Source organism: Parambassis ranga, chromosome 3, assembly GCF_900634625.1.
Source record: "Parambassis ranga chromosome 3, fParRan2.1, whole genome shotgun sequence".
Classification (NCBI taxonomy): Eukaryota; Metazoa; Chordata; class Actinopteri; family Ambassidae; genus Parambassis; species Parambassis ranga.
Genome location: NC_041024.1, coordinates 17780161 through 17805775, shown reverse-complemented (window position 1 = coordinate 17805775; position 25615 = coordinate 17780161). Strand labels below are relative to the sequence as shown.

At 40.5% G+C, this 25615-nt stretch overlaps 3 protein-coding genes across 7 annotated transcripts; 2 read left to right on the top strand and 1 right to left on the bottom strand.

Annotated features, from left to right (window-relative positions):
* Positions 1-420: 420 nt before the first annotated feature.
* Positions 421-9163, top strand: dna2 (DNA replication helicase/nuclease 2). 2 transcript variants are annotated; one of them, XM_028402494.1, is made up of 25 exons: positions 421-763; positions 1270-1323; positions 1623-2481; positions 2634-2751; positions 2848-2997; positions 3208-3391; positions 3501-3649; positions 3823-3945; positions 4048-4282; positions 4372-4486; positions 4636-4792; positions 4880-5071; positions 5146-5388; positions 5496-5609; positions 5693-5802; positions 5907-6016; positions 6123-6251; positions 6427-6519; positions 6636-6829; positions 6958-7047; positions 7145-7358; positions 7746-7835; positions 7950-8135; positions 8262-8408; positions 8572-9163. In XM_028402494.1, exons 1-25 carry the CDS (start codon positions 734-736, stop codon positions 8623-8625), a joined length of 4140 nt encoding a protein of 1379 aa, XP_028258295.1. In that variant the 5' UTR covers positions 421-733; the 3' UTR covers positions 8626-9163. The 2 variants fall into 2 exon arrangements, with proteins under 2 accessions (XP_028258295.1, XP_028258296.1); XM_028402495.1 differs by lacking the exon at positions 1270-1323.
* A 283-nt stretch (positions 9164-9446) lies between these two features.
* Positions 9447-13542, bottom strand: pbld (phenazine biosynthesis like protein domain containing). The gene is made up of 10 exons (XM_028402496.1): positions 13381-13542; positions 13073-13172; positions 11200-11298; positions 10881-10993; positions 10757-10786; positions 10577-10665; positions 10335-10426; positions 10089-10172; positions 9770-9832; positions 9447-9647 (listed from the first exon to the last, which is right to left on the bottom strand). Exons 1-10 carry the CDS (start codon positions 13462-13464, stop codon positions 9535-9537), a joined length of 867 nt encoding a protein of 288 aa, XP_028258297.1. The 5' UTR covers positions 13465-13542; the 3' UTR covers positions 9447-9534.
* Positions 13543-13748: 206 nt separating this feature from the next.
* On the top strand, positions 13749-25480 carry hnrnph3 (heterogeneous nuclear ribonucleoprotein H3 (2H9)). Of its 4 annotated transcripts, none has more exons than XM_028402203.1 (12): positions 13749-13780; positions 13958-14045; positions 14960-15052; positions 15529-15684; positions 15944-16087; positions 19393-19531; positions 20304-20503; positions 20662-20757; positions 21076-21194; positions 21287-21422; positions 24457-24513; positions 24605-25480. In XM_028402203.1, exons 3-12 carry the CDS (start codon positions 14965-14967, stop codon positions 24679-24681), a joined length of 1212 nt encoding a protein of 403 aa, XP_028258004.1. In that variant the 5' UTR covers positions 13749-13780; positions 13958-14045; positions 14960-14964; the 3' UTR covers positions 24682-25480. The 4 variants fall into 4 exon arrangements, with proteins under 4 accessions (XP_028258004.1, XP_028258002.1, XP_028258005.1 ...); XM_028402201.1 differs by having other exon boundaries at positions 13775-13835; XM_028402204.1 differs by having other exon boundaries at positions 13778-13835; positions 13958-14099.
* Positions 25481-25615: the final 135 nt, after the last annotated feature.

Genomic DNA, 25615 nt, shown 5'->3' with positions numbered 1-25615 from the left:
AGGACAACGTGGGTTCAGATAATGGATGGATAGATGGATAAGGTGTGTCACTAAGGAAGAGCCCACAGCTCATGCTTCCTACACAGTGGAAACAATGACAAAAGCCACAAGACTTACTGGCCCGCTCCAGACCCAGGTACCTGTCTGACTGAACCACCTCTACACAGACACCCTCAATGGATACAGGCTGCAGAAGGGTATGAGCTGAAAATGATAGCTAGATAAATAGTTTAAAAATCAAATGGAATAGTTGAAAAGCGAAAAATACAAGCACACATGTCCTAAAAAAGCTGAACTGAATTGCAGCAATCAAACTAATAAACATATCTCGCAGAAGTCGCAAATCCACGCCCCCTGGTGGCTTCAGTATTCACTTCCGCTCTCACGAAACAGCGTCACTTCCGTTCCGCGAAACTGAAAATTTGGCGCCTCGTACGTCTGAACAAACACTGGCATAAACATCTGAAAGATTATGGAGAGAATAGGCGCTGTAGTGTCGTCGGGTTTGGTCACGGAGCGGTCACGTTAGCTGTCGCCGGGAGGTCGGTGAACAGTCTCGTGTTTGAGGAAATGAAGAGTCGTTTAAAATTAAACAAAGCAAGTTATCTTCGGCGAGCTGTAACGTTAGCTGATGCTGCTCAGGCTAGCCCTCCCCTAACAACACATCGGTCAGTTGGCTTGACGGACATCATTAACTGATCTATGTGCAATCTCTAGGCTGTCTTCAAACACCATGAACAGGACCAAAGTAAAGAAAACTAAGGTGCGTGTAAACTCCGCCTCACCTGTATCAGTCTCCATACAGAACCAGACCGCGTCTGTGTGGCTGGATTCATGTTCTCTGACCACACTAAAGTCTCATTTGTGTTCTCTATAGGCAAAAAGAACTACTTAAAAATCATATTACAATACAGTATTATGTTTCTGTAATTACATGTTTTAAAGTCTGGAAATGTTGGTACTAGCATTTGGAAACGAGAGTTTCATATTAACGTACGGTCTTAAGATAAAATAAGAGATGAGATAATCCTGTATTAGTCCCCCACAAGAGAAATCCAGTGTTACAGCAGGTGAGACACAAGCACACATTGTAAGAAGAAAACAATAGAGCAAAAATAGATAGAATAAATAAATACAAGGTGAATGAATGCTTGATTAAATAACAGAATAAAGTGAGTTCAGTCGTACACATTATGATATCCTGTATGGTGACAAATGACAATTTACACTATAGCTCAAGAACGATAAACGAATAGCTTTTTCTCTCAGGTGCCAGAACTGCAGAAGAATATCTCCTCATTTTTTCCCTTACAAAACCAGAAGGTATTTACAGTGATTTGTAAAATCTCAATGTTATGATCAGTGGCATTGATTAGACTTCTTTAGATATCGCTAAACTGGAGAGAGCTATCTGCAAAACGAGCATGTATCAGTCATATCATTTAAAAAGATATAATATTTAACAATTCCTGTAAATTCACAATGTCACATTTTTGAGAACAGTTTATTTATTGGTTATTTCTGTTCTTCATGTATGTTCATTACAGTTCGTCCCGGTGTACAAAAATGTTTAAACATGAATATTTTTGCTTCTGTTTTTGCTTCATTTTTTTTGCTTAAAGGACCCTACATCTTCCAGAGGTACATACATTACTGGTTCTGCCCTCACCAAAACTGGCATTCAAAAAAAAGATGGTGAACGAGTCCATTCCCCCATGAAAAAGAGTGTCCTCAGTGACCTTGAAAACCTCCCTCCCTCCTCACCAGATCTTGTCCTCTCTGTGCCTGAAACTCCCAACAGTCAGATCAGGCCTTTTTGTTCTACTTCCATAAGAGAAGAAGGTAGACTTGGCCAACTGTCCCCGATCTGTCGCAGCCCCCTCTCTAAGGAGCAGAGTGTACATAAAGTAATGCCTGAGGAGAGAGGAAGACGCTCTATCAAAAGAGTCTTTAGCCCTCCTGAAGTATCCCACAGTCCCAAGAGACCAAGAACAGCCAACCTATTGTCACCAAGAGCTCTGATCAACTCCTCGGACAGCAATTTAAAAGTACCACGGCCTCTGTTTGGCTCTGTAAAGATCAACCGTTTATGTAGTGACCGAACACCAGATCAGCCTGAGAGGTTGAAGCATCACAGCCAAGGTAGTAAAGTGGTCCATAATGACAGCAGAAACACAGTGATGTTGCTGCAGTCTGAAAGTGTTAAACAGAGGAGACATCAGGGAGAGCAAATCAGAAAAGATTCTGATTTTACTGTGATAACAGAGCAGAAAGCAACAGAGGAAAAAGCTAATAAAGACCAACACAGAGCTCTTGTTAAAGACACTCACACTCTTTCTGCTCATGTGTATGAGCTCTGTGCACAAACTGCACAGGAGGAGGAGGAGGAGGCTGATCTAAATGAAGAAAAGACTACAAGAACACCAATGAGAGAGGGAGGTGGGAGCAAAGCAACATCCTCAGACAAGGAGAGAGCTGCAGGTAAAAAATTCCACCTGACAGCTTCTGTGCTGCTTATACCAATTAAGCTGTTTAGCAATCTTCACTTGTATATAATGAAATTACAATAGCGATACTGTATTGTGTCAAATTCTTGCTAACCTTTTTTTTTATGTTTTTTGACCAAAAATAAGACAACACACAAATGCCTCCTGCTTGTCCCATTGAGGAAATGTTGGATGAGAGCTGGTTTGCAGAGCACATGGATCCTACTGAAGACTTCGGAAGAAAGGAGAAGTCCAAACAACCTTGGTAAAAAAGCTCATAAACACTCCGACTCAAACACTATGATGAGTGCATTCAGAGATGTGTATGTGTGTGTGACAATACTCTTCTATGTCTCTACAGTAAGGTACCAGACCATGTGATCCTCTCTGGTGGCCCAAACAACCGCTACTGGGTTGTGGATGTTGAGGATAGACCTGGCCACAAAATGCTGACCATCACATGCTCCAAATCTCTGCACCCAGCTGAGACATGTCTACTCAAGGATGGATGGTAATGCTGCATCTTATGACATCTGTGCTTTTGACAGTTTGATTATTATGTGCCTTTTCCCTTTAACATCTCTCAGTGTTTCAGCTTCTCATTCTTCCAACAGAACAGTGTGTAGTTCAAAACAGTTTGCAGTGTATTTCTGTTGCATTGTAACTGTGCACATGTTTCTTCATGTCTGCTTAAGATTACCTTCTTCTTGCATGTTTCCAGGGAGATAACTCCTGTTTGCTGTGGTGATGTGGTACATCTAGAGGGCAGCTGTGATGGTGGATCCTGGCTGGTGGACAGGGAGCAGGGCTTCCTGGTTTTACTACCCGATAGCCTCATCTCAGGCACCAGCATCTCAAGCTCTATCCGCTGCATGAGGCGTGCAGTACTTGGTGATCTGTTTAAGGTAAAAGACACAAATACACTTTATTATGGTGGTTATGGAAGTGAGAAATGAACATCTATGTGACATGTTTCTTTTGGTATTTTTACCCTCTCCATGTTTCTGTTTGCAGAGTTTTGACGGGGGTTCCAAACAGATGCTGAATGGCACTATGGTTCATGAAGTCTTTCAAAGAGCAGCTACAGGAAAGGATTTTTCTTTGGAGAAACTGTCAAAGCTGGCAGACGAAGCCCTGCACAGTCCTCAGTACCTGGGAGACATGTAAGTCTGTGGCCTATAATCCGTAAGATGCTGCATACCTTTTCCACTAATTGTCATTTGCCTTTGTAGGCATTAACAAGGTTACTTGATCTATGAACATCTATTGTAGTTAATTATTAAGTCCTGTAAGTGTGTGACCTGTTTATGTTTGTGTTTCCTCCATGTGATCCTAGGTACAGTTTGGGTGTAAGTCAAGAAGAGATGAAGCAAGAACTGCTTGATTATCTTCCATCGCTGGACAACTGGGCAAAAGAGTACCTCACCTCCCCAACACCAAAAGCCATCAGCCTAAAAAAGTGTGTGCAGAAGATGCAGATGCAGCATTATTAACTCTGCACCAATGCACCTGATCACAAGGACATATCTAAAGCTATCCTGTTCTGTCTCCATGGTCACAGGCCTGGCAACAGCAGGGGTCAGGACTCAACCACTTTTGCCACAGTGGCCAACCTGGGAGACATAGAGGAAAATGTCTGGTCTCCAAGGTTTGGCCTAAAGGGAAAAATTGATGTGACTGCACAAGTTCGAATCCAAAGACCACGAAACAGCAGTCACAGAATTCCAGAGGAGAAGACCATCCCACTGGAGCTGAAAACTGGAAAGGAGTCCAACTCCATAGAACATCGCAGTCAGGTTGGTGAATCACAATGCCCGAGATGCATGTGAAGGCTGTGGGAGTCTGCTGAGGAGGCAGCTTTAATCATGTGTGTTTTTATGTGTAGGTGATTCTTTATACTTTGATGAGCCTGGAGAGATACAACTCTGAAGCTGGCTTACTGCTTTACCTCAAAACAGGCAACATGCACTCTGTAGCAGCCAGCCACATGGATCGCAGAGGTACAGCATGGCCAAACATCCTGCCCAATATGAGTACTGTACAAACATGCATCACTGTTCAGTGTTCACTTCAATGGTCGTTAAGTGAACAATCACTCTAAAAAAACCTTTGTCGCCTTTATTGATAATGCTCTTTTTGTATATTTCAGAACTGCTGAAGCTGAGGAACACTTTGGTTCACTATGTTCACAACTGTGTGGTGAAAGGGGCCGAGCGGAGCCGTCTTTCCAGACTCCCTGACATCCTGACGAACAGACAGACCTGCCAGTATTGTCCTCAAAGGAGAAATTGTGCTCTATACGAGAGGTAAAACTTGTGAAATTTATGTCATCATTATGAAAATCCTGCTTCTGTCTCCCTCTGATGTCTTCTCCTCCTCTACCTTTTGTTCAGAGCATTGGATACCAGCTCTGCGGATGTCAGTAAGGATGTTGTGCGTGAGTTTCTGGAGCAGGAGACTGGTCACCTGACTCAGCCTCATCTGAGCTATTTTTCCCATTGGCTTCTTCTCTGCTGTTTGGAAGCTGCCACCATGGAGGCCAAGAGCCGGCGAAAGAGTGTGTGGCTTCAGACGGTTGAGAAAAGGTACGAACCCAAATACAGAGACTTCCACCTGTCCCCACCTGCTCCGCTCAGTTTTCTTTGTCTTGTGTTTGCAGTGAGAAGAATGGAAGCTGTGTGGGGAATCTCCTGCTTCATGGCCAGGTGACAGTGCAGTCTGAAGGGGTTTTCCTTCATCGTTTCCAGCGCAGCGGTGGTGCTTCACATCTCAGTTTGACAAACAGTGGCCTGGCCAGCGGTGATCGCATTGTTCTCAGTGACCAGGAAGGCCGCCTTGTTGGCTTGGCAACAGGGTACCTGTGTGAAGTGAGCAGGACATCAGTCAGCTGCACTTTGGACAGGTCAGGACAAATTCACATAAATCTACTGACAACTAAAGGACGGTGTTTTTTTTGGAGTTAGAGTTACTCAGTTTTTGACCTTGCTCTGGTAATAATTTGTTCAACAGGGACCTGTCAAAGTTCAGCGGTGTGTTGTTTAGACTGGATGGGGATGAAGGTGTAGTGGGTCTCAGCACTCACCTCACCAATCTCTCCAGACTGATGGAGAACTGTCAAGACAGGTGGGTACAATCAAATGATGACGGAGTTAAGGTGATGATAAAACCAGCTTACAAATAGTTGTATTCTTTGTTGCTCTATGCAGTGATCATCTGAGGGAATTGGTCGTTGACCTTCGTTCTCCAGAATTTATCTACAATCTTAGTTCTGTCCTGCCCAGAGAGGCCAAGGATACTGTGGCCAACATCCTCAAAGGTGACTCAGCTCTGTTCACCTAAAGCTTTCCTCATTTCTCATGAAAGGACATCACCTGTGTAGACAAGTGCAGTTTTAATCTTTTAATTTGTATGTTTGTGTAGGACTCAATAAACCCCAAAAGCAGGCCATGAAGAAGGTGTTGTTGTCTAAAGACTATACACTGATTGTTGGCATGCCTGGAACAGGAAAAACCACCACCATCTGCACTCTGGTATCAAAATCTATAAACCTACCTGAACCATAAATTCACATACTCTACTCCCTCCTGCAAAAAACAGACTTCTGATGCTCTCTTCCCATCTTTACTTTCTTCATAGGTTCGTATCCTGCATGCATGCGGCTTTAGTGTGTTGCTAACCAGCTACACACACTCTGCTGTTGACAACATCCTGCTGAAGCTCAAACGCTTCCGTGTTGGCTTTCTGCGTCTGGGCCAGGGACAGAAGGTAAGGGGGTACCCTCAAAAATGTACAACATACAACAGTCTTAGGTTTGTTTTAATGGTTATTGCTGCTGCTTAACTTAGTTTAATAGTAACTTTGTCTTTTTTGTTATATTCTCCCATCTCTCTTGTTTTTTCTTGCTGTATCAATCCTGTAACTTTTTTCCTGCCCACTCCAGGTTCATCCAGATATCCTGCCATACACAGAAGAAAGTGTGAGGAAGAACGGGGTCCACACTCTATCAGAGCTGGAGCAGCTTTATAACAAAGAGGTGAGTGTTAAGTTAACTTAAAATTTAAATAGGTGTTACTTTTTATATTTTCTCCTTGCTTGCTTGCAGACAAAATCATCTAACCAGCAAACAATCAATCTTCTTTCTCTTTCTAGCTGGTAGTGGGAACCACCTGTATGGGGATCAAGCATCCCATATTCACACGTCGTCGCTTTGATTTCTGCATTGTAGACGAAGCATCACAGATCAGCCAGCCTATCTGTCTGGGACCCCTGTTTTATGCCAAGAGATTTGTTCTGGTCGGAGACCATCAACAATTGCCACCAATAGTACAGAACCAGGAAGCCAGGTCCAGTATCTGTGTTTGCAAATGAGCTGTATAATGATCAGGCACCAACAGGGCAAAAGCAGAGATGTTGATCATTAAAGGGTGTGATAGGTGCAAGTAGGCAGTTGATGTTTGTGTTTGTTCTTCAGATCACGTGGGATGGATGAAAGTCTATTTAAGCGACTGGAGCTCCATAGTGAGGCAGTGGTTCAACTCAATGTCCAGTACCGAATGAACAGGTAAACCTGCATCCACAGATCCACTGATGAGCACATCAGTAATCTGATCTCATGAACCTGTAAGGAAACATATTATACTCCTGCATTTGTTTTCCAGGCAAATCATGTCTCTCAGTAACTCTCTGATGTATGATGGCCGACTGGAGTGTGGTTCAGAGAGGACGGCCACGGCCTTGCTCACCCTGCCCTTCCTGCCTTCTGTACAGTCGGAACTAAACTCATGTTGTCAGACCGATTCCCAGCATGACCTGTCTTGGATACAAGCCACATTGTTGCCTAGTAACCCTGTTTGCTTCCTGGACTGCTCAATGGTTTGTAGAATGAGTGCACTTCAAGTACTGCAGGTTTTGACATGTAGCCGGGTAGATATAGCTAACTTTAAGCTAAAGGTTGAGACACAGTTGTTTAAAGACCGTTTACTCCAGTGTAAATGCAAATGTATTGTTTGTCCTGCCAAAGGGTTCAATTTATACTGCACTTTAGTAACACCTAGTACTTTGAGGCTCCGTGGCCCTCACATCAAAGACTGAAAAATACACAGCATTTATATGAATTATTTGTGGATTTCAGATTATTTATTGCGAGGAAATTTCAGTGCCCTCTGTGTGCTTCTGCTCTTTCATTCATAAATCACATGGTTTGGCATTAAGAATGTGGGTGTTGGTTTATGTAATTTTATTTCCAACCGGTTCTTTCAGGTGCCCGCTTTAGAGTCTGTGGAGCAGGGAGGAATAAGCAATCGTACAGAGGCTGCACTCATACACAAGCTGCTTTCTCTGCTCATAAAGGTACATCAGATTCCCAAGGCATGATCAATTGTTATATATATGATCAAATCAATACTACTGACAAAGTGTGACAAACGGGTTGTGTTTTGTATTAACCACTGCTTTGTTTTTTAGGCAGGTTGTAAGCCCAGTGATATAGGAGTTATTGCACCCTACAGGCAGCAGTTGAAGACCATCTCTGCTCTGCTGCAGTCCTCTGCCTTCATTGGTGTGGAGGTGAACACGGTGGACAAATACCAAGGACGAGACAAAAGCCTGATTGTTCTCTCTTTTGTCAGGAGCACAGCAGAGGAAGGAAATGTAAGTCTTTCTTGTCCCAGCTCCTTTGTTTCTGCTCATCTATGTGCACCTCCATCACCATGTGGATGAACTTCCACAAGCTGAGTGAAAACCGTAGCTGATTTTTCTCTGCCTGTAAATTTGCAGCTCGGAGAGCTGCTAAAGGACTGGCGTCGTCTGAATGTAGCCATTACCAGGGCCAAACATAAACTGCTGATGGTGGGCTCGGCTACAACACTGCGACGCTACACACCAGTGGAGAAACTACTCAACCATCTCCAGCAGGAGAACATGATATCCTTTAGAACCCAGCTTGGCATTACCACTGAACTATTCTTCTGTGTGGCATTTAATTCTCCAAGCACTGTTGTTGATGCTGCAAATTTGTGTTTCAGTTTTTGTTTCAGTTCAACATTTTGTACATTTTGTGGCTTTTTCTCTTTAACCCAGACTTCACATTATTCAGCTTCCACCAGCAGCCCACAAGGCCTTACCCAGCATGCACCTGTGACAGAGCTCTTTGAAGCCATGATGGTTCCACGTCTACAGTGGAGTGGCCGTTGGCTGTGAACCCAGAGAAGTTTAAACCACCACTTCTTTTGTTAATGTTGATCAGTTATATAAAACATACTTAAGGCACTCATTTCATGATCCAGCTGTGAAAGAACCGATAAAACAGTATTGTACTGAAGCAAACTTGAAGTAGCACTGATAATATCCATGTTTTTCATCAAATACCTCCATCAAAACACATTTTAGCACAGCTGTTGGTACATTCACATGACTTGTAAATGTACCAGTTAAAACTTGAAGAATATGAAACTTGAAACTAAGAAGCTGCAGCAGTTGTTTTGTTGCAGCTTCATTCATACTTGACTACACTAAACACGTGTGCAAGAAACTGTTTTTGAAATGTGCATTTTTATTTCAAAGCTGTTATTTGTTTATCTTAATCTTAAATCTTAACTTCAGTACGAGCAACAAGTAAAGTAAAACACATGCATCATTAACTGAAGCGGTACAGAAACCTGCCTAAGAGTATAAGCTTACCTCCCATGTATCACTGTGAACAGCTCATGTCAGATACACAAGGTTAACTGATGATTTTAGGAAAAATCTTTATTTGTCCCACAATGGGGAAACTGCAGGATTTTAAGTCACTTGAGTTTACATGTTTGTATTAACTTTTTTAAGTTGTGTATTTTTTTCTGCTGTTGTGTAAAATTAATAAATAATTGAAAATGAGCAAAGCTTACCACATTTGTTCTATCAGCACCTCAGCCTGCCAGGTAAGCAGAGTGAGGTTTCATTATACAATAGACTACTCATGGCTTGAGTTTGTTTGGTGCTTTTATTTTATTTTCTTAAGTGTCTGCAGTTACGTTGGTGACTGAAATGACCTTTGCTTGCAGGTGTCTGACTATAATATGATTGTTCCTTTCATTATAGTGACCGTTTGTCCAGCTATGTTGATCCTGCCGTCATCTCTCACTTCAAGCTCCAGCTCTCCACCTCGGTTGGAGCATTGGTAAGCTACACACAGCACACAGAGTGTCAGTTTTTAGTCAGAAACATTTGCTACAGTGAAGCAGTACATTGTTTAATGGTTGGTAAAAGAATCCGTAGATTAGAGCAGCAGCACTTAAATTACTCACCCAGCAATTTTTTCTTTCCTAATTTTTTAGCCCAGTAGCTGCCGAGGACAGTGTGGGCAGAACCTGCAGGAAAAGAAAAGACGGGCCAGGAACTAGTTCAATGATTTAATAGTTAAAATTTCACAAGACCCCAAACTTTACTGATGCGTGCATCGGTCAACATGAACTCTGGCCGGTCTGCAGCTATGAAGCAAGCTCTGATGCACTGTGTATACTGAAACCTTTGGACTGCAACCATCAGTAAGATTAACAGCAGTTGTTGTGTGGTGTATCTTATAATGTAGAGGCAGCAGTAGTAGTACAGTTGCAGTTCTCTTACCAGTGGCAGGGTCCTCTGGGATGCCAAACCATGGAGCAAAGTATCTGGAGTAGAAGTCATATCCTGGCTGGCAGTCTGGTGATCCTGTTGTCAGATAGAGCAGGGCCACAGTTTGATGTGACATTCTGAGCTGGTCTTATTACTTTTATGTTTGTGGGCTACTGTGCAAGAACATTGATATACAACAGTCTGCTATAGGTTTGTTGTAAAAAGTCATAAAATGGTCTAATGCATAGTTGTTGGTACCTTTCATAGTGACAGCTATTCCTTTGACTCTTCCAGTCTTGTCACTGTTCTGAAGAGCCACAGGGTCAATTTTCAGACCTGTTAGTGCTGACCTGGAGACAACCCACATGATACATTTAGTGATTTGTGATAATTGTGTCTAGAAGGTCTTTGGTTACTGGCTGGCTCCCACCTGGGGACAGAGTGTTTGGTAGGTTCAGTGAGATTCATTTTCATCTACTTGTGTGTGTTTTGGTTGTGACCTGTCACAGCTGTCGTCTAGTCGAATCACCAGTTTCTTAGTGTTAGAGTGCAGATAAACTTCCTGAACTGGGAGGTTTCCAACAGCAGCCTGAATCACACATGCAAATGGGAAACAAGGAAACAGTCGATGGTGCTGGTGGAAGCTGCTCACAGATTGTTGTACAAATGTTCTTACTCACCTGGATAATGTCTCTGAACTCATTGGCATCCTGAGATAAAAGTCATTTTGGAAAATGATCTTAGATACCTGGTAGAATTGTCCACTTAGTGAATCTCTGTCATGGTGTGTTTATTATACTGTACCTCCACCTGGGTGGGTGGATTAAGAGGAAAGTCCATGACATAGCCTTCTCCCTGCCGGACAACAGCCAGATCTCCACTCCTAGTTTCAAACACCAGCATGGGATTTATGTTCTCTGAAGGACAGTAAACACCCACACAGTTATTGATGACCTTTGCTGGCCTTACTAAAGTGTTACCATAGAACCTAAATTTACCTGCAGTCTTACAGAACTACTACTACAAAATTACTTCTTTGCCTTCGGTCTTTTCAGTGATACTCTGCATACACATTATTATACTTTTGTATAGTAATCATGTCTATGGATGTGTTGCATCTTACTCTTGTACTGGCATAGCACTGCTGCGGTGGCCAGAGTTGCGTGACCACACAGATTCACTTCAGTGGTCGGTGTAAACCATCGGAGGCGGAACCTTGACCCTGTAATTAAACATCACATATTCATTTCAACTAGGCTTGTGCAATTAATCGTATCGTGTGCAATTAATCGTCAGAAAAAGTGTCACCGATTTTAATATTTGCCACTTATCGATTACGGTGATTAGTTCCTCGTCATGATCACGCATTTTTGTGTGCGACGTTCTCTCGCATCACCCGCAAGTGCGCACATGTGAGCCCATAATAACAATAATGGCGGAAGGCAGTGGTATTCAGTTAAATGATGCGGAGCAGCACGTTCCTAACAGAGGTTCAACGTCTTAATTTTAATGTTGATATGCACTCCTCTGTGACCTTAAGATAGGAACATTTGAAGGACAAAGTTACTTTAAATGTTTGCTTCATTATTTTTTGAAGCAGTTTGTGCATCTGTTATCAATACATATTTCAAACATGGCTGGTTTGTGCCTAATCACTACTTACCAGCCTAACCTGTTAGAATGAAGTAGTTAACTTGACTGATGATTGTTTTAGAACAATGTGGCGAGTTAGTCAAAAACATGTCAGTGCAATTGTCATCAATTAATTTTCAAATTAATCGTTATCGGCTAAATGCCGCAATTAATCGTGATTAATTTTTTTGCCACTATCGCCCCACCCTAATTTCATCATGTATACACACAAGTATACAAAACAGCTGGAACAGAGTGGTTTACTTCACAGCAAAAGTCTCACCTAGTGAAGTGATAATTCTACACATCCACAGTTTCTCATAGGGTTTTTTTGTATTGCAGCAGTTAAAAGCTGCAATTTGGGTAACATCCTAATTTTATTTCCTGTTTAATTAAAAACTGTTGCTGTTTGTTGTACTAATTGCTAAAATGGCACATTTGATTCTAGGTCATATCATGATTTTGGTTTCTATACATTAAAGAGATTCTTAAGCTGTGCATAAATAACATGGACATTCCTCTTTAGACTGTTGTAATTGTGAAACCCTGACAGCTCACTGCATTTTTAACTGTGACAGCCCGTTGCATTGTTCTTCAAATTCCCAACAATGAAAGTCTTAGCTGCGTGTTTAACAATGTTACCTGTCATACTGCTGAGGACATGTGTTTTTCCAGTTTGTTTATACAAGAACAAACAGAGTGAAAATGACCTTAGTAAACTGCAACACCACAGAATATTTGTAACCATATATCACTTGTTAGTCAGCCTCTGAATATTTTCTACAGTCAGTGTCTATGTGAATAGTATTCATGTACTCTGATCTTTTAATAGTCTTTCCTAAACGTTTACATAACTGCTGTGCTTCTTTGAAAGCTGCTGTCAATAATTGGACAGTGGAATGTGTCATCTGCAGTAATTGAAATGAGTACAGTATGCTACAAATGTCTAAATAGAAAACTACCACAAATGTTCCTTTGGATTGGGTGATAATGCTCTTCAAAGAATGAAGTCATGCCAATGTTGACCTACTCACTTCTTCTCTAATGCCATTATTATACCAATTGTCTGGTTTAAAAGCAAAACAAAATGAACTGGCCACAGTGGGTACTGTGAGACTTATACTTAATCTGAGATATGACCTGATACTGACCATCAAAGGTGGTGAAAGTACTATGACGGTGATTATCTGTTTCACTGTTTAGTCCAGCCAAGACTAAACTACTGTATCCCCATGCTAACAGCCTCAGTAACCATTTTAATGATAAATTAATTGATTCTTGTACATGACAGCTGTGATCTTCAGTGTGACAGATCTCATACATCTGTGGTCATTATTCAGTCATATAATGTGAAACATCTATACCTGTAGTAAAATCATCAGAGGGGTTGAGTTTGATGATGAAAGCAGTTTCTGACAGATTCATCTCTGCTGCTATCTTCTGATACAAGTCATCAGTCAACTCCTGTGTTAATGATACAAACGTTTTTTTAACATAAATATCAATAAAGTGTGGGAATCTGGACTGCCTAGGTTATGCTCATTTTACAACAAATACTTTAAATTCATGTAACATTCAAAACCTAAGCTGACACCTGCTCATTTAAAATGCTCTGTCGGTGATTAGTCTAAATTGTGCCACACTGCATATTGACCTAAAAATGATTACTCACATGCACAAGTGGACAAACCGCCGCAGGATTTCCCTTGAAAGGTAAATTAGTGAAGGCGTCTAGCGTGAACACTTCAATCTCCATTATTGTAACGCTACAGATGGAAATAACAAGCAGCAGGTTCCAGAGAGGTCAGCGTGTGATACAGCCGCTCTGCTGTTGTGGATGGACTTTCGACCTGCTCTGCACAGTCTGCCCCCAGCGCCACCTTCTGGCTGCCTGTGGTGCCAGATTTTCAGTCTGTGTTTTTACAGCGGCGTTTTGACACGTTATCTGGTGTCGGAAGCGAGTTTGTCAGAGTCACATGTTCAGTTGCCTATACGATGCAACCTACACGCCCTGCTCCCTCAGTATAAACAGCTAGAGCAGATAATCTGGATCACTTTTTGCCTCATCACAGGTTTGTCCCCTGAATACAGCAGATTCCAGATGTCGTCAGTTAAACCATTTAAAATGTAACTAACAAACAAGAATAAGCATTTTTATTTATTCATGCAATATTTATTATTATTTTATACAGTTCATTGTAACGTGTTTTATTCAAAGGGTTTTATACTTGTGTGTGTTATTTTCTAAGTCTCGCGATAACATACCTGACCGGGGTTTACTGGCACTGTCACCTGAGGGTCGGGACAGGAGGAGGAGAGCGGGGACAAGAGGCGGCTGTGAGATATTTTCAGACTTTTCTGACGTTATACGCTGATGGCTGACACATTTCTGTGTGTGGATATAATTTGATGCCCAGTAACAACGTACACTCGTTAGGATATAGAGTAGTTTGCCTTGTGTGTTTGACCGCTGTCAGTGTCCTACAGTTAGCAATACCAGCTAGCCTGCTAGCTGCTAACGTTACCAAGCTAGCATTTTCACGTCAGAGAACGTTAGCATAAACGCTAACTCGATATGCAGACTCGTATATATTCTTCCAAGGCCAACTTTTAAAGAGCGACTTTTTAGCGAGCAGATAATCTATTGTGTGCATATATTTCGAATGGACTTGTGAGTATTGTGGAAGAGTTTAAGGCAAATTGTGGTTACGTTAGTTAGAAAACCTCTACGACACACAGTTGGAAGGAGGAAGTACCATCCGCTAGCTTATTTAAACTGCTGTGAGAGATATGAAATGTTTTCAATAGGAGGTTTGTCACTGTGCTGTATAATCCCACCAGGAGCAGGCCAGTTAAAGTTTCATGTGTAAAAATATGTTGTTCAGGTGATCTGTGGAAAATATGTGTCATCATCGGTGACTGATAACTGTACACGTAGAAATAGCACCTGACTACACTCGTAAAGCAAATAGAACGTGCAGGCTTGAAGTTAATGAAGGGCGAGAAGTAACCTAATACAAAGCTATAAATGCAGTTTGTCCAGTGTACATATTTATGAAAAAAGACTTGCACAGCTAATGACCAGAATGGCCTTCGACCTTAATTTAGATCTGGCACAGGGGGTCCACACAGTGTCCACTGCTTGTGGGTCATATGGTGCAGTGCTGATTATGACCGTGTTATATGTGTTTATGTATATATCTGACACAGTCATTTACTTTCTTGCCGCTGTGATGTGTTCTCTATGGCAGTGAGGATGTCTTTGAATGAAGAGGGTTATGTGGTCCGGATCAGAGGACTTCCCTGGTCCTGCACACAAGAGGAGGTGGCCAGTTTCTTCTCGGGTGAGAGCACATGCACATCTTAAAGCCTTTGAAATGGAATGAAGTATTGATGTTGTTATGTGTTAATGTCAGTGAATCATCTGGGTGAATGCTGTAGATAGAGATGTTGCAATGTTTAATACAATAAGATAAGATAAAACTTTATTAATCCCAAAGGAAATTCTTCTGCCAGAGGTATCAAGTTACATTAAATGCAGTTAAGTACAGAGTATAAGAGGATGTGAGTGTCACTAAAATCCAAATCAGAGTACAGTACACAGTATGAACATGACAGTAATGCATGACATGATCAACTTGCTCTTCTCCCTACAGAAAGGGGAGGAGTTATACAGTCAATAGTAATTTATATTAAAGTACAGTACATATTCAGTAATATCAAAGCATTGCTGAACCCCTCATTGTTAGGGTTTCTTTCTTTAAAAGAAGAGATGTCAGGCATTATTTTTAAAGTGTGACATTATTTTATGTATTTGCAGATTGTGACATTGTTGGCAAAGTAAACGGAGTGTGTTTCACCTACTCTAAAGAAGGCCGTCCCAGTGGGGAGGCTTATATTGAGCTGAAAACACCTGAGGATTTCAAGAATGCCCTTGCCAAGGATCGTAAATATATGGGACACAGATACATAGAAGGTATGTAAACGTTCGCAACTGACATAGATCTCGTGTTATAGCTGTGCTGCTTTATGTGACATCACAGATGCTACTACTACAGTCTGTTGTTTATGTCATTGATTATAGTGCAGATTTTAAAGGCGTACATGTTCTAGGGTAATATATATTTTTATCTTTTCTTCTATGACTGGCCTTTACTAAAACTGAAATGTCGACAAATGCATATGTTTTACTAATGGGACTGTAATGTTTGTCATCACCTGTGTGTCTGAATTAGTGTTCAAGTCAAACCGTAGTGAGATGGAGTGGGTACTGAAGCGTAGTGGTCCTGCTGACTATGACAGCTGCAGCGGCTGCATGTTGAGACTTAGAGGCCTGCCCTTTGGTTGCAGCAAGGAGGAGATTGTTCAGTTCTTCTCAGGTATGTGGGCATTAAATCTTCTGTCCTGTTACTATGTTGTGTTGTGGTGACGTTAGACCATTTAGTGTTAGCAGACCACAGGCTTTGGACATTAGGCTGCAGCAGTGCAAGGTGATCAAAGCAAAGAACGCTAAAAAGCAAATGTACGTTCTGAATGTGTTTCACTTGTCTATTAGAGTAGGATTTATAGTCCATTATAATTCATAGACTCCGACATAGAAAAGAGACTTCATTAAATAAGAACATGAAAAGCATTCATATTAAAAAAAACATGTAAGGAAAAAGTTTGCTTGACCTACATTATTTTATTTATAATTTATCAATGTTTAAGGGCCCATGTATGAGCGATTTAATAAAGTATTTCTGATTCTGATGTAGCACTTGACATATATAGTTTCTGTAGCAGTTCACCACAACAAAATCCGACGCTGACTTTGGAAGTAGATGCGTAACCTGACTAAACATTTGGTGATAAACTTATCTTGTTGTCATGTAAAAAATGTATGGCCGTGTTTACACCGCCTGTTGTAAATGTAACTCAAGTGACCTATCAGATATGAATAATGAATGTATCAGCATGGAAAAATTGCATGCATTTGGGTATTATTTTTAGATCAGTTTCAGGTTTCATTCAAATGTGGAAATAAATCTAATACGAACCAGTTATGTATATATATGTCAGTGCAAGTAGAGACTTCGTTCTGTGTCATTAAAACTGCTACAGTTTTGTACTCTATCACGGATTAGCATTGTGAAGCAAAGGGGCAACATAAATGAGAAGGAAGGTGAATGAAGAAAGTGTGGGGCAGTGCTAATGGCGAACTGCAGAAGTTGTCTGTTTATTAAATCTGTGAGGAGAGGAGACGGTACAGGACAAAATTAATGCTATATACACTCAACAAAAATATAAACGCAACACTTTTGTTTTTGCTCCCATGTTTCATGAGATGGACTTGAAGATCTAAACTTCATTCCAGATACACAATATTACCATTCCTCTCAAACATTGTTCACAAATCTGTCTAAATGTGTGATAGTGAGCACTTCTGCTTTGCTGAGATAATCCATCCCACCTCACAGGTGTGCCACATCAAGATGCTGATCTGACATCATGATGCACAGGTGTACCTCAAACTGCCCACAATAAAAGGCCACCCTGAAATGTGCAGTTTTGTCTCACAGCAAAATGCCACAGATGCCACAAGCATTGAGGGAGCGTGCAATTGGCATGCTGACAGCAGGAATGTCAACCAGATCTGTTGCTCGTGCATTGAATGTTCATTTCTCCACCATAAGCCGTCTCCAAAGGCGTTTCAGAGAATATGGCAGTACATCCAACCGGCCTCACAACCGCAGACCACGAGTAACCACACCAGCCCAGGACCTCCACATCCAGCAGGTTCACCTCCGAGATCGTCTGAGACCAGCCACTCAGACAGCTGCTGAAACAATTGGTTTGCATAACCAAACAATTTCTGCACAAACTGTCAGAAACCGTCTCAGGGAAGCTCAACTGCATGCTCGTCGTCCTCATCGGGGTCTTAACCTGACTCCAGATCGTCGCCGTAACAGACTTGAGTGGGCAAATGCTCACATTCGATGGCGTCTAGTACGTTGGAGAGGTGTTCTCTTCACGGATGAATCTCGGTTTACATTGTTCAGGGCAGATGGCTGACAGCGTGTGTGGCGTCGTGTGGGTGAGCGCTTTGCTGATGTCAATGTTGTGGATCGAGTGGCCCATGGTGGTGGTGGGGTCATGTATGGGCAGGCATCTGTTATGGACGAAGAACACAGGTGCATTTTATTGATGGCATTTTGAATGCACAGAGATACCGTGATGAGATCCTGAGGCCCATTGTTGTGCCATACATCCATGAACATCACCTCATGTTTCAGCAAGATAATGCACGGCCCCATGTTGCAAGGATCTGTACACAATTCTTGGAAGCTGAAAATGTCCCAGTTCTTGCATGGCCAGCATACTCACCGGACATGTCACCCATTGAACATGTTTGGGATGTGCTTGACCGGCGTATACGACAGCGTGCACCAGTTCCCACTAATATCCAGCAACTTCGCACAGCCATTGAAGAGGAGTGGACCAACATTCCACAGGCCACAATAGACAATCTGATAAACTCTATGCGAAGAAGATGTGTTGCACTGCATGAGGCAAATGGTGGTCACACCAGATACTGACTGGTTCTGAGTCCCCAGACCGCCAATAAAGCAGAAACAAAATGCACATTTCAGGGTGGCCTTTTATTGTGGGCAGTTTAAGGTACACCTGTGCACTAATCATGATGTCAGATCAGCATTGATGTGGCACACCTGTGACGTGGGATGGATTATCTCAGCAAAGCAGAAGTGCTCACTATCACACATTTAGACAGATTTGTGAACAATGTTTGAGAGAAATGGTAATATTGTGTATCTGGAATGAAGTTTAGATCTTCAAGTCCATCTCATGAAACATGGGAGCAAAAACAAAAGTGTTGCGTTTATATTTTTCTTGAGTGTATATATAAACAGAACAGTGTTTGAAGAGATTTCAACTGCAGTAGTGGAAAGTATAGTATTTAGTATAGCACATTTGTAATTTCAAATTTGGTATGCATCATTTTTAATAGAAATTAAATATACAGTCAAAATATTGGAACTGGATATTAAGACCTGCGGTGTAAATGCAGCTTATGTGTTGGGGTCCTAAGGCCTAATGTATGTGTGTTTCTGTAGTATAGTCATGCTCTGCTTACTTGTCTTTTTCAAGAAATGTTAGTATGATGCAGCACCAACCATTGTTAGAGCTACATTAACCCATTTTACATGCTTATGACTCCTAAAAAGGGTTTGGTAGGATGAGCTGGGCTGGTTCGGCTGAAGGGATATAGTCCCATGAAACTGATCTGGGGTCAGTATTATTCATATGTTTACTGGCAGTTGTGATAATTAAAAATGGAAAAAAACTATTGTAAAGATAGACACAGCATTGTTAATCAACAGTGATCAAAATAATTTGGCTGGCAGCCAATTTTATGAAGCATATCCAGGAAATGTTGTATTTGTTTGTATATATGCTGACTCCAGACCAGTATTTGTTTTATTGTATTGCTGTGCAACACCAAGTGTAACGTCAGTCCTCTGCGCTGCTCCTTTTAAATGCAGTTTAATGAGATACTACAGCTGTTAATTCGCTTTTATGACGTATGTTAATCCTGAAAGCTCCACTGATGCAGTGGGTGTTGTTCTATCCATTCTATCAGTCTACCTACCGACCTATGTATTTATGTGTGCTTGGGTTGAAGGGTTGAGAATCGTGCCAAATGGGATTACTCTGCCAGTGGACTACCAGGGGAGGAGCACAGGGGAAGCCTTCGTGCAGTTTGCCTCAAAGGAGATAGCAGAAAAGGCTCTGGGGAAACACAAGGAAAGAATAGGGCACAGGTGGGACAGATGGGAAAGGGATGGGCTGGACTGGGACTTGTAATGTAGTATTTAATTGGTCGTCATATCAGTGTAATTATTAATGGGATGGGTTTTGTTTTGGTTGAATGATAAGCATGGGTTGGTGTGCCAGAAAATTTGTGATTAATTATGAAATGGGAATTTAATTGGGTGGGCTATGTATTGTTTATTAAATGCTCATGGAAAGGTTTAATGGGGTATGTGTTGTGATTATATGTTAAACATTAGGATGTAAGGCAATGTATCTAACATTACAATACAAGTTTGTGTGATTATTTTATGCTATAGGCAGTTTTCTCGTCATCAATTAAGATTTGGGAGTTCTGTATGTTCACAGCAATAAACAGGTGTATAGAGTCATTTGTTGGCACTTACATAATTTCATAGATGTAGTATAACATTTACTGTAGAAGAGGAATAAGAGTAGAACTACTGTAAACATCTGTCAAGATAGCATCTACAATTAAAGCATGTCTATATGCCAAATGCAGCACCCCAAAGTTTGTTGGGATTTTCTTTACTTTTAGTGTTGAGGTTGGTGTAGACACCCTATACTACAGCCCTAAGCCCAGCTAATAATCAGACTTTGTTGAGGTTGTTGAGTCATTGAGTCATTCAGACCACTATTTAGAGTATGTATCTTTTGTATGTTTATCCTTTCTATATATCTGTCACAAATATGTATACAACCTGGCCTGAGCCATTTCTGCACCTTAATCCTGTCCTTTGCCCTGGGCTTCTCATATTGCAGGTACATAGAGATTTTTAAGAGCAGTCGTAATGAGATCAGAGCCTACTATGAGTTGCCTCGGCGCGGAATGGGAGGCCAGAGACCAGGGCCCTATGATAGACCCATGATGGGGGGCCCCAGGGGAGGGTTTTTTGGACCCGGGCCAGGCCGTGGCAGTACTCTGATGGACACCATGAGGAGCGGAGGTGGTTATGGAGGAGGTAAGCTGTTTCGACTCGATTTTTGTGCATTATTGTCTTTTAACTTCCTTTATTTGTTTAAAGCCACTTGAGGTGTCTTCACTCTTTGTTTTGATGTGAGGAGGAAGCATTGTTTTTATTGTTCTGTGTCATTTTACCCCTGTTTTTTTCTGCCCCAGGTTACAGTGGCTTTGACAACTACAATGGTTTCAACAACTATTGTTTTGGCAATGGCATGTTTGATGACCGGGTTAGAGGAGAGCGGGGAGGAAGAGGTAAAGTCCAAACTATTTTTACTCTGTCAAGTTTTGCACATAGACATTTTAAATTAATGTTTGAAAGCCTTGGTTTCACTCTGCTGAAAGGATACAATGTTTTCCTTTGCCTTTCATTTTTGTAAAATTGTAAAAAAAATTCTACATTCAAATATATTGCAATTGTCTTCAACATTAAGCAAAGATGGGTGGTTTATCATTTTTTAAAATTAATTTAATATTTTGTTTTAATTAGTATTCAATAAGAGTATCAGATTACTTCAAAAAGAAAAGGTTGCATCGATGATTTTGTGTGCTGTTGTGTGTTTTCACACTCAGGGATTGGAGGCCATGGTTATGGTAGTCAAGGTGATAATGCAGGATCTGGCTTTCACAGTGGCCATTTTGTCCATATGAGGGGTTTACCTTTCCGTGCCACAGAAGGAGACATCGCTAAAGTAAGAATATACACAGTTACATTTATTTTATTAGTTTGATTGCTGTTTTTTTGTTTAATGAAAAGGTCCCAACATGTGTTTGTGTTTCTCAGTTCTTCTCCCCTTTAAGTCCACTGAGGGTCCATATTGATGTAGCTCCTAATGGCAAGTCAACAGGAGAAGCAGATGTAGAGTTTCGTTCCCATGAAGATGCCGTGGCAGCCATGTCCAAAGACAAAAACCACATGCGTATGTCTTTCATTTTGTTACACTTTCTATGAAACAGTGCTAGTTGTTGTGGAAAGGAGCAAACGTAGAGGTTGTTTCCTGGCTTAACCCTCATGCGTTGTTCGGGACATTTTTGTCCTCTGAGAGAAATTTTTCTGTTTATTTTGGCCATAACTTTGTCAATATGTGGACAAATTGAATCATTTTTCCTCAATAAGCTTAATTTTACATAAATTTTGTTAATATGATTTTAAAATTTTTCATAGGTCAACGGTACACTGTGGGCAAATTTTACCCCCTAATGTGTTGTTCGGGGACAAAAACGTCCCCTAACTTTAACGGTTTTAAAAATATATTAGATAAATATTTTTTTGAAATTTTTTTGCATAGCCCTTTTAATTAACTTCAGTTCTAATCAACAGTAGTGAAAAAATCATTTTCCCCCAGGATTTTAACCCTTTAATCACCAATTTTATAAGGGGTGGTGCTGAAAATTGAAAAAAAAAAACACAAAATGGCTCATTTTTAATAGAAAAGGTGAATGTGGACTGGATTCTTTTTAACCTTTATTATAGTCTTGGTCATGTCAAACATCAGTAAAAAAATTGACTTTATTGCATTATTAGTTTTTGCACAGCACTGGATTTTCTTTTTTTCTCCCATTTTGTCCCATAGACTTACATTATAAACACACTTTTTTTGACTGCACAGCCATGGCACTAAATAATCATGCATTCTTGATTGTTGGTGGTTTACCCTGTTGGTAGGAGGTAACATTTGTGATTTTTACAGTTAACAACTTAATTACCATATTAACCCTTTACCTGCAGGCCTGTGCTCATGTACTGTAGTTTCTGGCTTAAGTATATGGAGTTATAGGGAGTATTTTAGCACATAATTGTGTGTCTACACACTGTGTGTGTATGTTAGAGAGGAAGAGAGCCATTTGCACACTGTCAGGGAAGGAAAGTCAGGAAAATAAAGTTACTAAGTAAGTGAAGTGTACCTAATTCAGACGTACAACGGCAATGCATAAGCATGTAAAATGAAAACATCCAGGAGTTCTGGCGTCTGAAGTTGTGGATGGGTAAAATAGCTGTTTTTTTGTTTTTTTTTAGCTTTCGGAAAACACGTCCTCCAGTAGAGTGACTTTACTTTTAGGTTAGTGTCTCAGTTGAGATCACTGAATTAGTCTAAGTGAGGTCTAAGTGCCCCTTTTCCATGGTGTGTTGCGCTCCACACGACCATACGTACATGTGCATGTTACTAAATAGACACCATAGATAGATAACTTGATAACATAATAAATAATCATTGACTAACCAAATCTAATCTACAGTTTAGTCCCCTACTAAAATTAGTATTAAAAGTAGTTTAGTAAAGTAAAGTAAAGTAAATTTGTTGCAGCCCTAAAAGTAAGTGCCGGGCCCTTTGATGCTGAGAGGTTCAGACTAAACAAAACAAAAACACTAGTGGACTTGCATGCATCCTCCTGGTCATTTAATGGTGACAAGAGCAGCAAGCAGCATGAAGAGAGGATTCACCTGTGCATGAGTGAAGGATTCACTTGTGAACGAATGAAGGATTCGCTTGTGAACAAGTGACGGATCTACTTGTGCAGCCTTCACAGCTTCACAGCCTGGCCCTTCATAGAGCCAGGCTGCACAATCATTTCCAGAGATTGTGCACAAGTGAATCCTCTCTTCATGTTGCTTTCTGCTCTTCTCACCATCAAATGACCACAAGGTCACATGTAAGACCACTTGCCTTTTTGTTTTGTTTAGTCTGCACCTGTAGACATCAAAGGGCCACACGTGCATAGCAACACTTTCTTTGTTTTTGTTTACTATGAAGACTCTGTGGTTGTGTGTACTCACAGACAACAAGATCAGTGTGCAAATGGCTCTCTTCCTCTCTAACATACACACACAGTGTGTAGACACACAATTATGTGCTAAAATACTCCCTATAACTCCATATACAAGCCAGAAACTACACTACATGAGCACAGGCCTGCAGGTAAAGGGTTAATATGGTAATTAAGTTGTTAACTGTAAAAATCACAAATGTTACCTCCTACCAACAGGGTAAACCACCAACAATCAAGAATGCATGATTATGTAGTGCCATGGCTGTGCAGTCAAAAAAAGTGTGTTTATAATGTAAGTCTATGGGACAAAATGGGAGAAAAAAAGAAAATCCAGTGCTGTGCAAAAACTAATAATGCAATAAAGTCAATTTTTTTACTGATGTTTGACATGACCAAGACTGTAATAAAGGTTCAAAAGAATCCAGTCCACATTCACCTTTTCTATTAAAAATGAGCCATTTTGTGTGTTTTTTTTTTCAATTTTCAGCACCACCCCTTATAAAATTGGTGATTAAAGGGTTAAAATCCTGGGGGAAAATGATTTTTTCACTACTGTTGATTAGAACTGAAGTTAATTAAAAGGTCTATGCAAAAAAATTTCAAAAAAATATTTATCTAATATATTTTTAAAACCGTTAAAGTTAGGGGACGTTTTTGTCCCCGAACAACACATTAGGGAGAAAAAAGAAAATCCAGTGCTGTGCAAAAACTAATAATGCAATCAAGTCAATTTTTTTACTGATGTTTGACATGACCAAGACTGTAATAAAGGTTCAAAAGAATCCAGTCCACATTCACCTTTTCTATTAAAAATGAGCCATTTTGTGTGTTTTTTTTTCAATTTTCAGCACCACCCCTTATAAAATTGGTGATTAAAGGGTTAAAATCCTGGGGGAAAATGATTTTTTCACTACTGTTGATTAGAACTGAAGTTAATTAAAAGGTCTATGCAAAAAAATTTCAAAAAAATATTTATCTAATATATTTTTAAAACCGTTAAAGTTAGGGGACGTTTTTGTCCCCGAACAACACATTAGGGTAGTGTTTGCGAACAATGCATGAGGGTTAATTGAAGGAATATTTTTACAAGACCTCTAGGAAAACAAAATGTAATTATAATGAAGAAATTTCACATCACTTACATAAAACAAATGTGTAGTTAATGGACTGCTGTTTTCTCCACAGAGCATCGCTACATTGAGCTGTTCCTCAACTCAACCGCCAGTGGAGCAGCTGAAATGAGTGAGTTTTCATCAACAGTTTTCATTTCAAGTTTTGCATAGATTTTTCACTGAAGTATTGAGAGATCATTTATATTTTTTAAACCCTTCAGGCCGCGGCGGTGCTGGTTACTATGGTAACTCAGGAGGTGGAAGCTCACGGAGCGGTGGGCTACGAGGTTCATACTGATGTTATTTACTCTTCCAATCCATCCTGGCGTTTGTCTCACATCTCTTAAGGGCCACATTTAATTAGCATTTTTAAGCAGGAAAGCTGATACAAAGTCACTCACCTGTTGTGTGGTACACGTTTTTCTTCAAGTATAACTTCACCACACGTACAATAGCTGAACCAGCACTATATCACACCATTCCTAAAAGCATATGAAGAACACACAGCTTGGCAGCGTTAAAAAGCAGCAGCTGCTGTTGGTGCTGATAGGTGAAGATTTCCTGTTTCCTATCTTTTTGCAACAATTTAATATTGTAATATAGTTTTAAGACTGCAAAATGCAGAAAAGTCCTTTTTTTCTTTTGTGACTTGATTAAGATAAATCAAACAACAGGTACAGCACATTTTGTAGCGCCGCATTATGAAGGCCAAGCAAGGTCACTTGGATTCACTTTGCCTCTTTGACTTGACGTGCTGTGGTGAATGATTGCAAGTCTTTCTTTTGGTTAAAAATATATGCTTCTACGTTTTTAAAAAGCAACATTTTGTTATTGTGTTGTAAACACATTTTCTTTAGAATACACTCATTAAGAATGGATTGCAGATCAGCTTTCCTGGTTTGAAAGGTTTAACAAATGTGAGCCATTGTTTTTTTTTATGAATGTTTTCACAGTTCATTAAAGAATTCAAAACTAAGTTGGATATTATATTTCTACTCTCAAAGAGTGGAAGTAAAATAAAGTCTCTATATTTGAGCTGTAAGATAGCTTATGGAGCTGTTGTACATTTTGCCTAATAAATTTTATATTTAATTGTCTTTTTTGTCTTTTTCTGACATGATACTCCATGAATCATGAATGTCATGAATGTCATGGTTGCAAACAAGCCACCAGATGGCATGGAGTGTTAAGAGGGATTTCAGTCACCTACAGACAAATGACAGCATGTAACC

Bases quoted from the DNA above. Each gene is read 5' to 3' on its own strand.
- dna2 (XM_028402494.1), top strand. From the start codon at position 734: ATGAACAGGACCAAAGTAAAGAAAACTAAG. The intron at 4,487-4,635 runs GTACAGCATGGC...TGTATATTTCAG, and splicing joins CAGCCACATGGATCGCAGAG to AACTGCTGAAGCTGAGGAAC. The intron at 5,072-5,145 runs GTACGAACCCAA...TTGTGTTTGCAG, and splicing joins CTTCAGACGGTTGAGAAAAG to TGAGAAGAATGGAAGCTGTG.
- pbld (XM_028402496.1), bottom strand. From the start codon at position 13,464: ATGGAGATTGAAGTGTTCACGCTAGACGCCTTCACTAATTTACCTTTC. The intron at 10,666-10,756 runs GTGAGTAAGAAC...TGTGTGATTCAG, and splicing joins AGTTCAGAGACATTATCCAG to GCTGCTGTTGGAAACCTCCC. The intron at 9,833-10,088 runs GTAAGAGAACTG...CTTTTCCTGCAG, and splicing joins CCCAGAGGACCCTGCCACTG to GTTCTGCCCACACTGTCCTC.
- hnrnph3 (XM_028402203.1), top strand. From the start codon at position 14,965: ATGTCTTTGAATGAAGAGGGTTATGTGGTCCGGATCAGAGGACTTCCC. The intron at 16,088-19,392 runs GTATGTGGGCAT...CTTGGGTTGAAG, and splicing joins GATTGTTCAGTTCTTCTCAG to GGTTGAGAATCGTGCCAAAT. The intron at 21,195-21,286 runs GTAAGAATATAC...TGTGTTTCTCAG, and splicing joins CAGAAGGAGACATCGCTAAA to TTCTTCTCCCCTTTAAGTCC.